The following is an 18,363-nucleotide window of genomic DNA, read 5'->3' as shown; positions in this document are numbered from 1 at the left end:
GTTAAAAAAAATAAAACTTCAAAAAATAAGAATGAAGGTAATGTTAAAAAATCTTTACCACTATTAACAGGTAATATGTTTGGAAGGAAATAAAATTGTTTATTATTTTAAATTGGTTCTTGGTAACCAATTTTGAACAAAATAGTAAATATTATATAAAGAATACTATTGGGGTTGTGGAGCTGGTTTATGAGCATTACATAACTTTAGCACCCCCTGTATTTTTTCTTTAGTTGCGCCTGTGGAATTTAATGTTTTTATTTTACACATAAGAAGTTATGTGGTATAACATTTTAGACACATAATTGCACCAAATGATTTTTGATGCATTTAAGAACCAAAATAGATATAAAAATTAACTAAATGCAACGGCAAACAGCGGATCACGGCGAGGAGTGCAAATTAACTAATAGTGTTTGCTTGCAGTATCATCTTATACGAAACGGATCGAGTAAACTTTTTAAGTAAAACAAATACGGATAAGTTAAAATCAGTGATTAATAATCTAGTGATATCATTAATAAGTTAGTATAATCCATACACACAAATCATAAAAAAATTTTCTAATAACAAACCACTGTATAAAAAAAAATAAAGTTTAAATGAATATAAAATAAGAATTAGTTTTTCAATAAAGGTCTTTCATTAATACTGATTTTCTCACCGCGTTGTTGTAACCTTCTTTGAAATGGAACCAAATATCGCTCTTGACGATCTCATCTCGAATTTCTGTAAATAAAAATAATAATAATATATGAAAATCCTAAACAACGTGAAAAAGTAAATACAAAAATATTTATCTCGTGTACACAATTCGATGTACATAATATAATACATTTCGGATAAATTGCCAAAGGGCGGAGATATATTATTTTTAAAAAAAGATAATGTATTTTTGAGAATGATATTTCCGCACTGTTTTCATCGCTTTTTTTTTCAATTATTCATCAATAACTCGAGAAAAACTCATAAATACTTTAACCAGCAAACAAGTATTTTTAATAAAAGAAATAATAAAAATAATCTAGATTTGGTTTGACATGTTGTCGAGTAGATTCACCTCGGGGTTGTCAACCATTTAAATTGTGCAAACAGTGTGGATATTATAGCGATGATGATGTTGCCCCGGTAATTGTCGTGCACGTCGAGATTAATACTGCATTAAAAAACAACCGCCGCTACCACAAACGCGGTCCAAGTACACTATGTCATCTGTATGTCAACAAACGGAATAATAATAATATCGGACACGAATCTCATTATGTCTACGGCGGCATAACAAACAATAATCTAAAAAACCGTGTACCCAAACATTCATGTTTGTTTACTTTCGCGTAATTGGTTCACTTTAGTACAGATAGTCGACAATTTTTCATAAGCTCGTAAACCGGCGTCGAGATAAAACAAATATTAAAATATTTGATTCCCTCGGGCTAACAATAATCCTCATAAATTTCTACGCAAAACTTTAATGTTATCCCACACGCAAAAAATTATTATCCGCGTAAATCGATTTGTTTGTGTATTTATTGTTTTATTTGTCAGTTTAAACGAAATTAATTACAAAAATAATTCCTCTCTTTTACGTTCATTTTATGTGAAAAATACCAGAATGTTTTTGAAAAACATATTCGCTTGTGGATATGGCAAAATATTTTAAGAGTTATACGTTTCTCATAAAATCTTATTCAACGGTTTTTTTTTTTTAACAATTTTAATATTTTAAAAGAAAAGTTTGTGATTCGTATTATTTATCTTTCATTCGCAGGTATTCGCATATCTTTAATACAATTAATAGAAAAACTTATATAAAGTTTTATTTTTAAAACATCTCATTGATCAAATAAGATCCGAAGTAAAATAATGTTTTTCTGACATAAATTATGGGTGTCTAAATTTGGAAAATATGTATAGTACAACGAAATAAACTAGAAAAAATTTAACTTAGAGATTATTATATTTTTTAAAAATCAATTATTTACTAAAAATGTAAAAAATATTCAATAAATCAAACTTTATTTTCGGTAAATAAAAATATCAAGTAAATATTTTCGATATACAATTATGTATAACTAATAATGAAAAATATACCTAATTCGATTTTACAAATGGAAGTTGAGATTATTATCAAATAAGCGTTAAATTTACCATGGACTGTAATCAAGTAAATCAGCTTAATAACGCACATTACAGTTATCTATACAAAAACGTACAAATAATTAACACGATGCCGCATTTCGTCGTTTAATTAGTTTACAAAATTCCCCCATGCTGATGTCTTTCGATAGACATTAGTATACACTTTTAGTCTATTGTTCATATCGTTCAATTAACAGCTTCTCGTGAAGGGTTTATTAATCTACCCCTATCAATTAAGTATTTAACTTTAAATAAACGCAAAAATGAACTAACTAATTCAACGGTAATTTATTTACATTGTTAATTGTCAATCACCATCGTTAAAACTAGTACTATCCAATTGCGCGGTAATAGTTTCTTTAATTAATTTACCAACTGACTAAACTGTNATTTACATTGTTAATTGTCAATCACCATCGTTAAAACTAGTACTATCCAATTGCGCGGTAATAGTTTCTTTAATTAATTTACCGACTGACTAAACTGTANTTTAATTAATTTACCAACTGACTAAACTGTAAAAAAAAACCTCACCTTTATGTTTGGAAATAACCGGAGAACTGATTTCTCGTCCGAAAAAGTCTTTCCTTTTCTGAAACAAAAATACATATATTGATATACACGTATGCGATGGTCAATTTAAGTAATATAGTACGGGACATTATAAAATGTACTATAGCACTTGAACGCACCGAAACGCAATAATATAATACAAACATGGACGAACGGTATCCCTTTACGACCGGGCGGTATAAAAAGAAACCACCCAACCACAGCCGCATAGATGCATACACATACACAAGTACAAGTGAAGTTTAATTGATTATAAAATGTATTACGTTGGTTCGGGTTAAACGACTCGTATACAAACTCCGTTAGAGTGTATGTAAACACGTGTATAACGACGAGGAACCCCCCCCCCCGGCCAACTAGAATTTACCCCAGCCACTGGACGCTAAAACGGTTTAATGGATCGAAAACCGCTCTGGACCGGACGCAATAGCTGAAACGTATAAAACTACTTTATACATCAAAAGACCAAGGGTCAGTGTAATGTCGGGTCAGGAAACGTAGTACGGGCAAAGTAAGAAACTTGGCGCCTCGGCACTAGATTTATAGCCGATTATAAGAGAGTATATGGCTAAGAGTATCAGTGCTCCTTTTTTCTGTATTCATTTTTATCAGCCAAGGGTTAAAAATTAAATTGATGCGCTAAACTCCAATCGGCAGTACAACAGAAAGTTCACCCTTTCTAGAAGTGCACTCAATAACACATTATATCACCACTATTTCAATTACTTTAGTAGCCTTTTATCAGATCCAGAACATACCTATTTGGGGCCATATTTTTTTAATGAACCCCAAGAAAAGTTTTTCCGTAAAAACTATAAACAATATTTTTATTACAACAGGAGTTGTAAACTGCGGGTGATAAAAACATTAATAATAATATAAACTTGAATTTTTTTAAGTTATTTTACCAATTAGGCGGATTACAAGACTAAGTTTTTTTTCTTTGTAGGCCTACCCGGAACTGACCATTATTAATATGGTTTTTAGTCTAAATTAACTACAAGATTAATTTAAAAAAGCTTAACTAAATACAGTTAACCAAATAATATCACTTTCTTAGTTAATAACGTGCACTTTATTGACATAAGTAATAATTATTAGAGCAGTTTGTATACGTTAATCATAACAACATAATTCAAACTGTTCTACTTATAATTAATTTATAGATAATACTATTTTTGGGTGATCTTTTACTCGGTATTCAAATTGTAGTAATATTTTTAAATTAGATATCATTATCATAAGAACTAATTACTTTTCACCATACCTAAATTCATCTTAAAACAAAGTTTGCATAATACCGGCAAAGTATCAAAACATTCGGTTGAAAGTTGGTAACAATATGAAATCTCAAAAGACCGAAATTTCTCTATCCGGCCATGTCTATGGCCATTTACATGTTAATTTAATTAAATAACAAGATAAATTCTTAACATTAATTTTTATTTGTTGAAAAACAATTTTGCGCTAAAACTGACTTCTGAAAGAGTTATTGGTTAGGAGCAAGAGATTGATCGAGATAAATTGAAGTCGATTAGACAATGTTTTATGTCGGTGTAGTACATCGTTCTTGATAAAAGGGACGAATTAAACTGAAAATAAAAGAAAATCCAATGTGTTTTCTAGTTATATAAAGTGAACAAAATAAAAAGGAAAATAGAATATACTGCTTGGATATGCTTTTAAGGCGCCCGTAATGGGTTTCCTTTATATATATAAAAATATACACCACTAACTCGTTTGTAGTTTTTCAAAATCACTTGTCTTTAGAAAAAAAAAAGAAAAAATGGGAGGAGAGCAGTTTTTCTAGCAATCAAGATACATACAGCTCGGGCACTGGACAGTAAAACATAAATAAAAAAGGACTTTTTTCACTTCAATCTTTAGTCACTACGGCACCGCCAACTTTTTCCTAACCACGTTGTCCGAGAATAAAACTATTGGGGTTAAAACTTGTCTAAAAGCAAGTAAAACGCCGTTAAACTGGCTTTATGTGTAGAATTAATGGTCGAACACAGGAAATATCCTCCCTCGCCCACTCACACCAACACACATCCTTAATAAATAAATACATTATGAAGCTGCCACAAGGTCATACAGAATTTTCTACACGTTAATTTATAGTCGGTTGGCTGAATAAATATTTTCCTTAGTCGGATCACCGGGCAGGCGATAGGTAGCCGAATGAAAATTGATGAATTATTAAAATATTAAAAAGAAATCATCGGAACAAAACACTTTCTCAACTTCATTTTGTCTTCCATAATGAAACGGCGATGGTTAAGTGGTTCGTTACGGCGCATAAAAGTAATAATGCGAACGAATATGAAAAATTTACAAGGGAGAATACCGGTCATGGCTGGGTAATAAATAAAATAACATGTAGTCATCGTCATGTACACAATGCGCAAGATTAATTACAGTTGGCGATGACGACGGCAGCACTTGAGTGGAGACGCTTTATTATTATTTTTATATCATTTTCCTATGCCCCTACCCTCCAACGCGTAAAAGCTTTCTAAAGGCCTTTCATCAGAGCCTACACACAAAAACTGTGTACAGCTCCAGTGTGCACCCGTTGTCTCATTCGCTTACGTATTATTATTACTATTATTATGGTTATTATTATATATAATATTTCTTTAATGTCGAGTGTACTCCGGTGAAAATGCGTTCAGATAAAGCAAATGAAAAGACATGACTTAATGACTTTGGCGCAACTAAGAGGGCGTGACTCGTCCCATCTTTGTGCGTACACATCATTACTAAACAATTAATATTGTAAAAGCTATCCATAATAAAATACACTATTTATTGCCGTCCGAAAATGAAAATGCCATAATTACCAGATCCTTAATATCTCAACAATTTTCGATCATTCAACATTTTATTTGACATTGCACTTGATCTAAGTTAATTAAATGTTTTTTTATCACTCATCGGTCTTACAGATATAACTAGAAGAAAATCAAGGAGCGCGTTTTAATGTATCGAGTATAAAACGATAAACGTAGTTTTTCTTCGCTGCAAGAATGGTTTTCGAATATTGAAGTTTTCTCGACCTAATAAGTATACTTATAGAAATGTCTTCAATCGGGAAAAATTCCAATAAAGGCTGTTGACAAATATTACTAGGAAATAATAAAAAAGAAAAATTTTATATTTTTAAAAATCGAAAACTATTAGTGGGCAGTGGCATAACTAAGATTAATTTTTATAGGATGGGTATCCTTGATTAAAAGTTATCGAGGTGAAGTTTAAAAATATTGAAATATTGTGCCCATAAAAAGCCGTTTTTGGACAATGTTCGATACAGGTACGTTAAATTACCTTTGTTTAATATTTGATAATGAACGAGTAAATAATACAATAAGTAGACAATACGATCTTAATATATGGTTCGATTTTTGGGAAAGAGCTATACAGAGTGTAATAATTTTAAAAGCATAAAACATAATATAATTTTTCATTTTTAGAATTTAATAATATCACAAGTTTTATCATTTTTATAACTTCTTTTTAAATGAAAACGTATAAATTTAACCAGTTTAAAAATGAGAAAATGATTTGTCAACTTTTGAACCAGTATTTTAAATAATATTAGCATTTATATACCTAAGCAGAAGGAGTAATTCAATTCATAAATACTTAGGGATTAAAATAAACAGATCTTATACTTCACCTCAAGTTTTATATTAAAATATTAATTACTTCTAAAATAATGATTTAAAAGTTAATGACAATCAATCATATTTTTATTTAATTCTAGCAGGTCACTTTGCTATTCTTCTAGCATGCCCAAAAATTTAAAAAAATGCCTGCCTATGCTGCCGAAAAAATGAAATGAAATAGTATTCTCTTCTTACTCTTATATACTTACCAATGATTTAGCAGGTTTTAATATTTTGGGTGTCAACTTTTGAAGATGGTTTGGAGTAAGCGGTTTTTCTCGAACTCCTATGTAATAATCAATATTTTTTTAAATGTTTTGATTGATAATTATAAAATAATAATTAATATTTTAATTTAAATTACTTTTATAATTACAAACCTTTTTGATTTTTTGGAGTTAAAACTGCTTTTTCTTTTGCATCAATATTAATTATTTTCTCTAATTCCAAATCAGTTTCAATATGACAAGTTCTTCTTCTCATTTTTTCAATATCAATTTCTCTGGATATTATTTGTTTTGTAGCATAACTTATAGTAGGAAAACTATCTAACCCAGGAAACTTTATTGCTTCATCTATAGATCTAAAAATAAAAAAAGTAATGTACAGTAAGAATTCAGCAATCAGTTGAGGTAATTTTTAGATTAATATTGATTGATATCTAACAGTGATTAAAATCACTATCGTAAAATATTGAAATGCATGTTAGTAACAAATTAAAAAATTTAACATATTAACCAAAACATACAAGGATATTTTTTCAAAGGCCAATAAACCGAAGAAAACAAGTAATTGACATTTTTTTTTATACTATAGTTCATTAAGCAATACGTTTCTGTGCAAAACAGTTTAAAATAAGTTATTATTAAAAATATATGATTTTTGGCTTTAATATTAGAAATTAAAATTTTCAATAATTTCAATAATAATTTCAAATAGATTATATTAGCTTTAATACAATATAGATTTAAAATAGGGAAGTTTTTTAAATATTATCAAATATTGAAAAGAGATAAAATTTGATATGATTTTTAAGCACACGCAGTACTTTCATTAATGATCGTTTTTCAAATGGTTTCTTTAATATAAATTGAAAACTAAAAATATGAACATTGACAACTGTAATTTTTTTGGGCATTTCTCTTTATTAAAGAGAATTTTTTTAAATTATGGTGATAAAGCTTCAACTAGATACTTTTATTATCTTTTGACATATTGTTGAGCAAAATCGGTCCAATATGACCATAGTAATTATGTATTACTCAAAAAAAAAAACACTGCAGAATATAATCAACTGCATCAAAGCTATAAGACAATTATAATAAATATTAAAATATAATATTTTCAGTAGTTAATTGAAAAAAATATATTTTATGTTTATTTCTATACTACATAGAAATTTAATAGATAGGAATAAACCAGACATGGTATCCTTGTATCTGCAATAAAATATTATTAAATATATTTTCGATAAAAAAATTAACTTACGGAGTAAGCAAAAAGTTAAAAGAACCATCAATAGATCTTTCTTGGTAGTAATTTAATCCATATTCAATCATAATATTTATAACTTTTCCCAGGTCTTCTTTTTCTTTTAAAGTAAAAAGTTGAATACTTACCTGAAAATGTTTTATTATTTAAAAGAATGAAAAATTATTGTTATTTTAGAAATAAACAAACTGAATATATCTTTTTTAGACTTATTAATAAGTGAATTACAGATCTTAGATTTGGCACAGCAATATGCATAAGTAATGGCATAGTATCCAATAAAATTTGATTAAAGTGAAGAAATGTTCGAATACAAGGAGTTATTCCACTCATAAGCTCATCTACAATCTGTTTATATTTGTTCTTTTTAACCATAGCCTAAAACAATAAATAGATTTTAAGAATTCCTTTTTTTTTTTAATAAAATAAAAAAGTACTTCATAAGATGCACTAGGATAGGTAATTTTAGGCCAAGTAAATGCTGCAAATAAGCAATGCCATGTAGCAAAACTGTATGGTAAATATGGATACAAGGAATAGTTTTGAGATGTATTTATAACTGTAGTCAATCTATCAAATTCACAAAACCAATCTAAACCTTCAACAGCCTAAATCAAAATTTAAGTTTTATAATACTTCAAGAAATGTATAATAATTATTAAGTTTTTACACTTGATATTGAAGAATCTTTTTGCTTTAAACTTAAAAAATTTTCATATACTCCTTGACTAAGCTTTTCATAGTCTCCGTAACTCTGAACAGTTTTTAAAACAGAATCCACTCTGAAATAAAAATTTAATACTTTCACATATCTGTTTAAATTAAATACTTATTTTCAATAGTAATAATGAATTATAATATTTATATGGGAGAATTAATACTTCAATAATCACGAGATTAAAAAAAATAAGATACTATTTTATTTTATTTTAAATATTTACCTATCTTTCATAACATTATTATAGTTGGAATGGTCATCTTCTCCATTTAATGAATTACTGTCAAAATAGCTTTAATAATATATAAACAACACTATTACTAAATAAATTTAAGTATAAATATTAATATTAATGTGATAATTTGTTATGTATTAATTATAAAATAAATAAATAGTTGTTGAGTCTTAAATATTATATGGTTACTACTAATTTCAAACTTAGTTCATCTTAAGATAACTACAAATCATTGATATATATATATATATATATAAATTAATTAATTAATTATATGTTCCTCACGTAATATCTTCCAAGATAAAAAATTATTACAATTTTTATTAAGTAAGAAGTTTAACAATTATTAACATTTTAAAATATAGACTGGAGGTAAAGCGTTGTAGCTGTTATTTTTATCATAATACATTTCTCGAACACATTCCTATAACCTCTTAGACCTAAAAATAAGAATAATTACCAAAGTACTGGTCTAAAAGTTGTTATTAACCAGTCAATTTCTTAATTAGATCATTTTCTATTTTATAATTTAGTTAAATATATAAGTTGCCATTAAAAAAAATTATGTTGACAACCTATTAAGTTATAAAGGGTGATTTTAAGAAGTCATTATTAGTTGATAAAATAAGGAATATATGTAACTAAAAGAAATCAACATTTTTTTCCACTATTGTATTTATATTGCGAGTAATTAAGAGGTTTATGATAAACCGATCATCTTGTATTTATAAATTAATTATTCAAAAAGTCACTAACATGAATTAAATAAATAATTAGTATAAAAGTATAAATAATAAATTATGTGTCTTCTTCTTCTTCCTCGCCTTAATCCCAACTACTTGGGATCCTAAACTTCCACTTGACACGATCTCCCACATCATCTACGCTCGCATCAGATGTCCACATATCGCATTCTATAGCATCCCTCCATCTCTTTTTGGTCTTCCTCTACCACTTCTTCCTTTAACATTAATTTCTATAACTGTTCTTACAGCTTCCGATTTTTCTCTACTCATAACCATCTAAGTCTATTTTATCTCATCTTATAAACGATTGACCCTACACCTATACTCCCTTTTATATGTTCGTTCCTTATTCTATCTTTTCTAGTCACTCCACTCATCCATCTAATCATTCTCATCTCTGCTACAATCATTCTCTGCTCTACTTTCTTATTAACACTCTGAACCATACATCATAGCTGGCCTCACAACAGTCTTGTAGAATTTACCTTTCTGCCTCATTGGAATTCTTTAATCGCATAAAACACCAGAAGCATTTCTCCACTTCAACCACCCCCACTTAATTCTGTGTCTAACAACCTCGTCAATACCACCACTCTTTTGCACAACTGACCCTAAATACTTAAAATTCTCCACCTCTCCAATCACGTCCTCACCTATTGCCACTGATCTCTTCATTTCATCTACCTCGTGTTCTCCTTTGTCAAATTCGTACTCTATATACTCTGTCTTACTTCTACTTATTTTTAAACTCTTTTCTTCAAAAGCTGATCTCCACACCTCTAACCTTTGATTAATTTCCTCCCTATTTTCTCCTATTAACACTATATCGTCAGCAAACAACATGCACCAGGGCACCTCTCCTTGTATTTCTCTAGTAATTTCATCCATCGCTATAGAGAATAAGTAAGGGCTTAAAGCAGAACCTTGGTGCACTCCTACTCATACCCGAAAACCTTCTGATACTCCTCCTATGCTTTTTACCCTGGTACAAGCGCCATCATACATATCTTTCAAAGGTTCGGTTGGGTTAGCACTCAAAGACTATTTATTTTATAATAAATTAATATTTAAATTAAAGTAGATTTTTTATCTAATTTTATTGAAATGGACCTTTTTTTTATTTGAAATATTTCTTGCCATACTGAAAAAAGACCTTTTTGCATATCTTTATTGCCAATACTTGAATTTTTTATATCTGACGATCTTAATTGTTGATGTCTATAACATGATAATGTTGACAAACATGATCTTATATCGTTATTAGTTTTTGTACTAAGTGCTGTCATAGCACTCATGTCTGTTTTTATTTTTTCATAGCTTGAAATTTCCATTAATCTTTCTGCTAATCTGTTAAATTATAAATTATAGTTTTAATATAAACAAAATTTAAAATATAAACCTTTATTTTAAAAACTCGTTCACCTTGCAGAGGATGTAGGAGGAAAATTTAGAACAAATGCATTTTGCCTCAAATTTCTTAATGCCGGTACATAAACATCATTACAAATACAAATAATTGGTCTTTTTAATATAGAACTTTTTTCTTCTTGTTTATTAGGTTTTTTTTTACGACTTGATTTTTTTTCTAATGCAAATTTGAGCAACACATCAATTGTATTCTAAAATTATGTAATTTAACATTGAATTTTATAACATAATGTAATTATATCAACACTAATAATTAGAACATAATTATAAAACTTATGCTAACCATAGGAGCTCCATCTATTTCATCTAATATTAAACAGTTTGGCCTACAATCAGTACCCATTACTGATGACATTTGAGTAGATGCTTCAAGTTTAATTTTGAAACTAGTTGGGTTACGATCATCACTTGCATTTATTTCAACTACATTATAACCTGTAAATATGTCAAAGTATAAATAATTTTGAAAATGAGATATTCAGATATTAACTAATAAAACAAATTAAACATAAATATTGTAACTGATTCAAGTTTTGCTACCAATTCATAGAATTTATATAGGAATTCTATGCCGCTATTCATGTCTTATTCAATGGTTAAAATAAATTATCTGTTTATTTTGGCTCAACAGCATTAAATTTATTAGTAAGTCACCTGCTTCTCTACAGAGATATTTGTAAAAATCATGGATTTACATCTCCGTAAACCCTAGTTAAACTCAGAGGAGGTAGCAACATGTAACACTGATTTTAGCTGGTCAAGACTTTGGTTAGTTTAGAATAATAGACCTGAGTAAACCTGCTTGATAACAATGAACAGGCCCCCTAATCCAGTCATACTAAGTAAAAGGTTTGTTCACTTGTCATAGGGTAGTTAGCCCAAAAGTAAAGTCAGCAAATGCAAACCAGGAGTCGCAAGACCAATAAATAGCAGTTGCTGAATGGATCAAAGGTCTCAAACTTACAGTCAGATAGAGGCACAAACTTAAGAGGTACTACGAAAACATAGAAGGACTAACTGAAGGGAAAGAAAAAAAGAACTAATAATTTGGAAAATTCAGAGGTTACCGAAAATCTCAAGAGACTTGAACATCTAGTGAAGAAAACCTATTGGGTACCACTCTATAAGGATATGGTAACTGAAAATAAAAAGTGGCACTGGTCTTCGCAAGCTATCCCACAAATAAATTGAATACTGAACAAGAAAAACTCATTGAGTCTTGTGTTAAAGACTTCATACTATCGGCTACCAAAGTTTGAAGACACTAGGCTCATTGATAAAGTATTTATAATCAGTGCTGCCTCAGAAAGTTCTATTAAATGGTTCACTGAAAATGTCAACAAAATAAAATCTTAGGACAGTGCTGAAATCCAAATAGAGATTTACAACCCGATCAGGTACAAATGGATGGTCACTCACATGCAATTTAAATATAATACAATTCACATATATAAATTTGCATCACAGTAAAGGCACCATAAGTGTATTGCTAAGGACCTTTAACTGGGAGGCATACAACACCATTACAAATAGTACTTATTCAAGAATCATGGTTAAATGCTAAACAGATAAAAGGACTAAACTTTAGGGGGTTACAAAACGGTTTTACAAACAGTCAAACAAACTGACAAACTTAATTTGTTAAGCTCAAACTTAACAACTATATGGTAACATTAAGTAATGATAAAAAATTATATTGGCTTCTGAATACCTACCATTTGAGTTCACGTGTATTCATCATGTGTGAATGTGACACCCTAATCATATTAAGATCTAAATACTTGGAAAAATCTTTTTTAGAAAAAGGAGTTATCAAAAACCTTAAACCCAAAGAGATACTTAATTTTGACAGAGACACTACAACATTTAAAGGAGTGGCCTAGTAGAATGTCCTATATACAGAGTGATTGTTTTATCATAAACCACTCATTACTCGCAAAATAAATACAATAATGGAAAAAATACATAAATATACTAGGCAATGCCTAGCTGGGGCTCCGCCCCAGAACCAGAGCCCTATGAGCCTTACGCGCTTTTGGCGCGTAAGCCTCTTGGGACCGTCATCATAAGTAGGCCAATGATTCCGGTAGGGGTACCCGGCTACGCCGGGTACGATAAGTGTTTTGCAAAAAAAATATTACATCAGAATCAGTGTAACAAAAATATATTAAAAATGTTATTATTAAAATCAGGAAAATTCAAAAAGAGAAAATAGTAAAATGTATTGGGTATAAGGTTGACGTTTGTTAATGAGGTATTCCCTTTAGGCCTATTCAAAAATTATTTTAGTAGGGTATTTAATATTTTTTACTTTGTTAAACATATTATAGTATTTTTTTTGCTAAAAATTAAAGTAATGATGAAAAAAAAAGACATTAGGTCCTTATTTATTAGAAGTTGCCTAAAAAAATATTAATAGTGCTGGTTTAAGGGGGGCCCATATCTTCCTTAAATACACCCCTGGTATACACAAAAATTATTAATAATCTAATTATAATAATTGTGTTTATATTATAGAATAATTAAAAAAAAATTCAGCAGGTTATTATACGTGGGACTATGTAAAATATTAAATTTTGATGAAAATATTAGTAATTGCGATTCAACGTTGGACAGCATAGTTGTCATAGATGAATCCCAATTTAAACGATAAACTCATAGACTCATACATCATAGATGAGAAAAAAAAGATTATTAATAATGTACTGTTCTGAAAATAAAAGTACAAACTTATATAATTATAACCGTCTTGAAATTTATATATAACATATAATATTTCTCGATAATATATAGTGCTATGTGCAAATGCAAAATAGTGTTCTAATAAAAAAAATATATTACACCATATAATTAAGGTTCATAATAAACGTATGAGCAGAAATGAATCACTGTGCATATAAAAACCATGCACGTGGACTTAAAAAAAAAAAGCTCGTAAAACGGTAAAAAATTAACGGATTGAATTGATTTTTTTATCATATCTCAGGAATGTCATTGGGTGGGTCTGATGAAAATTTCAAACCTTAAATAATAAAACGCTAGCTTCAGCGTGCGTTTTTCTCGTAAACTATCAAAATTTTAAAACGCCCGCGGGCGAGCATCAAAAATTTTCCGACCTTTGCCAATAATTTTCCTGGAGTCTGGTGACTGAGTACTTTTGTTGAAAAAAAAATTTTGAAAATCCGAGCACGCTAAGTAATTTTCCCAGAAAAGCGTTTTTTTCCTTGTTCTATTATATAATAAGATAGAGTTGGGTATACAAATAATAGCAAAATGGTTTCTTCACATAAGTGAAGAAACTAAATGAATACAATTCAGTAAGTGTGTACGGGTCTGAGTGCATGAGCAGTTCTTTCCCACTTCTTTAACAACTAAAACTAAACTCACCTGCTTGTTTAGCTACTAAATGGGCTAATGTAGTTTTTCCGAGACCAGGTGGGCCACATAATAAAGCTAATTTCATTTTAGGACATTTGTTATCATCTAGTTCTTCATCCAAACCAAAATTTTTTTTAAAAAACTTAGTACCTACAGTAATATTAAAAAAATCATAAATAATCGCAATAAAAAAAATTAAAATTGAATTAAAGAAAATTTTTTAGTTATATGAGAAGAATGATTTTCATTATAAATAGCTTTAATTTTAAAAATTCAAAATAGAAGTGGTTAAAAAATAGTAATATCTTCTTCTTATTATATTTATTTGCGCACAATGGACCAACAGGTCTGAGTGCATGGGCATTATGTTCATTATGTTCGATAATAACTATTGTATTTATCAGTAAAAAATCTTTCAAATAAAAATAATTAGATTTAAACATTTTTTTTTTTTATTACGTTAAAAATAAATATAATTAAAATGTACCATATTTATTGTTTACAACATTTGAAGTTCTCTTTTTTAAGTTTACTTCTTTATTAAACACTACTTTGTCCCATAGTTTTAGCCAATGTAATAGCATTCTATTAGTACTCTCATCACTAAGCAAATCCAAATATTTATGAGGTTTATACTTTTCAACCCAAAGATCTGCAGTATTATCAACATGTTTTACAGTGTTTTCTTGGTGACTAATATATGATGATAATTTCAAAGCTTCATCTTTTTCAATCTAAAATTATAAGATGAAAAATATTTTTTCAAAATACTTAGATATAAAATTTTTTACTTTTTCAAAAGCATTTGAAATTAAATTATTTGCAGGGGATGAAAGTAACTGCACTGATTTAGCATGCCATGATAAATTTTTGATCTAGAATACAATTTAAATTAGTATAGAAGTTGATGTTTAAACTGAATATTTAAATACTTCAGATTCAACAGCTTCTTCTGATCGGAAACGAATATAAACTCTTTGCCTTGCATTATCAACAGCAGGAAAAAATGACCAAGATGGTACTCTTTTAGAAACACTTTCAAATGGTCTACTAAAATAATAAAATAAAACAAATGATGATATTTATCATTAGATTTAAAAGCTAATTTCTATTAATTCAAAATACATTTGATTTAAAATTGTAACTTATTCAAAAATAAACCATGTTAATTTTAATTATAATGAACTGTCATATAAAAAAAATTTTCTTAATTTTTAAAACATTTAAAAAACTAGGGTAAATATTCGCCATACATTAGTTATTAAAGATCAAAATAATCACTGAAATTAAAAAAAATAACTTACATTGAACAATTATATGTAGATCCTGTTAAAAAATTAGTTCTTCTTCCTATTTTATTTTTTTGACGTTCATCAATTATTTTTTTTATTAGATTTAACTGTTTGATTTCTTTATCTGAAAGTTCATCATCTACCTTCTGTCGTTTCATAACTGGTGGCACTATACATAATTAAACTACTCACAATTTATGCAAATATAAAATATAAAATGTTACTATTATATTATATAATAAATGTATCCGTTTTTTAATACTATTGATATAATAATTTTTCCAGTTTTATATCAAATATTTCAATCCCTAAGTCTGGAGTCAACAATTAGTTTCTAAATATTTTGATATTACTCTCCAATTTTTAATCTCTTATAATGAACACAAATTGCTATTCATTTTTTTTTTCTAACAATTATTTTAAAATATACAAGTAACCAAGCATATTTGAGTTGAGAAAACATTGTGACTTGGTACAAAGGTATCATAGTTTGATTATAATCCACTGAAAATTTATGTACAGATTTTCCTATTTCCTCTAACACAATTATAGAGGATGATTTTACATCCTTTACTAAAGTAGATACAAAAAATCATAAAAAAAAAATTGAAATATTTACAAGAGTGGTCCTAATTAAAACATACTAACAGTCATCTTCCTCAAAATTTATATCATCAATATTGCCAAAAACATCATAGTCTTCTAAAGGTCTTCTCTTACTTGATATTGAATCTACAATTGGTAACTAAAATAAAATTTAAATGGTTATCTAATACAAAAATATGTAAATGGAATAGAATTTTATATACATTTTCTTCTAAATTAAATGATTCTACTGATGTCTGTGATAAAGGTAGTACTCCAAGTTCTGTAGACAAATTTAAAACATCTGAGTTTTCTTGATGATTTTGAAAATTTAAACTTCGTTTTGACTCCTTCGGTGAATGTATTTTAACAACTAAAAATTTTTTTAAAAAATTATGGTTAAACAATTAATTTTTACAACAATAATAAAAATAAATTCAATTCAAAAAATAAATAAATTATATTCATAATAAATGTACAAGATAATAAAAATACTGAATAAGAAACTACTATTATACAGAATTTTAGCTTCGATGCGAAGCTGAGAAGGTATTAATTTTACCATGATGTTTTTTTTTTATTTTATTTTTTTTATGTCTGTTGCCACTTTTTATCAGCTCTCACTGGACCGATTTCTTTAATCAATACTTTAAAAGATCACAAATTGTATCTAGTTGAAGATATTACCCTCAAAAATTGAAAAAAAATCCCTCGTTCCCCGTAAATGGGGGAAACCTCCAAAAAAATTACAAATTTAAAAATCGCTAATTTTCAAAATTTTTTCAATTTTTTTACTAAAAACTGCCATAACTTTTTTAAAAATGAACAAATCAATATAAATTATTTTTATATAGATGCATGATATCATTACCTTTCATTTGGCATATTTTTTTGTTATATCTGATCCTTTAACTGTCCACAGGGGGGGATTTAAAATGACAACTTTTTTACAAAAAATTAACTTTTTCAACTTAACTTTTGAAAATGTTACGGAAGGTCTGACACTTTTATATATATCTTAAATTAAAGCTAATGTAATGTACTTTATTATGGAAAAAAAAATGTCGTACTTTATTTTGTCTTCAGAGTGAAATTGGCTACCGAATGCTATTTTTGTGTGAAAATTCTCGATTTTATTTTTTTATTTTTAACTTTATAATGCTATAACTTATTGAAAAGTGTATGGATCAACATAATTTTTTTATGAGAAATAATAATTTTTAATAATCCTTTTTTCATTCAATATACTTTACCTGAATCAGGATATTAATAACGAACTAGCAGATCATGTTGCTTTTGGAATAATCCACCTATTTTTTAAAATTAAACACTATCTAAAGATTTGCATCGAAGCGTTTTTTATGATAGTGATTTTAATCACTGTCAGATATCATTATACTTGATCCAAATATGTCACGTCACCACTGTGTCGTGACCCCCCTGTGCTGGGTTTTTTTAAATATTTTTATCATAAAATCACATAGAAAGGGATTTCTCAAGTTTTATTATAAATAATTCAATAAATAAATACTTTTATTTTATACTTTTACTTTTCTTAAAAATTATATCATTTAGTTTTGTTTTAAATTAAAGTATATATATTAGATTATATGATGAACTTTTATTATAAGTTCCAATTAAAAAAGTTAAATGAATGAATTAAAACAATTATCCTTAAAAAATTGTTTAATTTTCTTTACTACTTTTAAATTAATTATTAATTTGAAAAATTATGATTATATATAAGCACTATCTAAGAAGAAATTACAAGGGTACTCTAATAGTTTATAAATTTATAAAAATTACCTTCATTTTCATAATTTATTTCATTCATCATTTCTAACTCTTCTGCGTGCATCATTTCAAATTCTTCATCTGGGTCTAAGTACGATGCCATTTTCAATTGCAAAAGTTAAATTTTAAATATATACTAACATGTAAACCAAAATAAATTATTAAAAAATTCTACTTATTTATATTTAACAGAATGTAATATAAATATTTTATATTATTTTTTATTTATATTAGAAGTTATGTAATACAAGTAAAAAACAACACTTAAAATAATAACATTATTATTTATAAGTCACTGAAAATAACTACCTTA

At 27.8% G+C, this 18,363-nt stretch overlaps 1 protein-coding gene across 2 annotated transcripts; it reads right to left on the bottom strand.

The window, feature by feature from the left end:
* Positions 1 to 512: 512 nt before the first annotated feature.
* On the bottom strand, positions 513 to 18,316 carry LOC126896956 (chromosome transmission fidelity protein 18 homolog). 2 transcript variants are annotated; one of them, XM_050670206.1, is made up of 20 exons: positions 18,063 to 18,316; positions 16,481 to 16,629; positions 16,320 to 16,416; positions 15,684 to 15,840; positions 15,312 to 15,429; positions 15,171 to 15,254; positions 14,867 to 15,113; positions 14,389 to 14,529; positions 11,285 to 11,436; positions 10,996 to 11,192; positions 10,684 to 10,920; positions 8,816 to 8,884; positions 8,545 to 8,656; positions 8,312 to 8,482; positions 8,103 to 8,252; positions 7,872 to 8,002; positions 6,764 to 6,966; positions 6,593 to 6,669; positions 2,674 to 2,731; positions 513 to 729 (listed from the first exon to the last, which is right to left on the bottom strand). In XM_050670206.1, exons 1-20 carry the CDS (start codon positions 18,151 to 18,153, stop codon positions 629 to 631), a joined length of 2,742 nt encoding a protein of 913 aa, XP_050526163.1. In that variant the 5' UTR covers positions 18,154 to 18,316; the 3' UTR covers positions 513 to 628. The 2 variants fall into 2 exon arrangements, with proteins under 2 accessions (XP_050526163.1, XP_050526164.1); XM_050670207.1 differs by lacking the exons at positions 16,481 to 16,629; positions 18,063 to 18,316 and having other exon boundaries at positions 16,291 to 16,408.
* Positions 18,317 to 18,363: the final 47 nt, after the last annotated feature.

Source organism: Daktulosphaira vitifoliae, unplaced genomic scaffold (assembly GCF_025091365.1).
Source record: "Daktulosphaira vitifoliae isolate Bord-2020 unplaced genomic scaffold, ASM2509136v1 Scaffold_1, whole genome shotgun sequence".
NCBI classification, from domain to species: Eukaryota; Metazoa; Arthropoda; class Insecta; order Hemiptera; family Phylloxeridae; genus Daktulosphaira; species Daktulosphaira vitifoliae.
This window is presented reverse-complemented; position numbering and strand designations above follow the sequence as displayed.

Excerpts from the sequence above, each read along its gene's own strand:
- LOC126896956 (XM_050670206.1), bottom strand. The coding sequence starts at position 18,153 with ATGGCATCGTACTTAGACCCAGATGAAGAATTTGAAATGATGCACGCA. Across the intron at positions 16,417-16,480 it reads CATTTAATTTAGAAGAAAAT|TTACCAATTGTAGATTCAAT; the intron begins GTATATAAAATT and ends ATTTTATTTTAG. Across the intron at positions 8,885-10,683 it reads ATATTTCAAATAAAAAAAAG|CTATTTTGACAGTAATTCAT; the intron begins GTCCATTTCAAT and ends ATATTATTAAAG.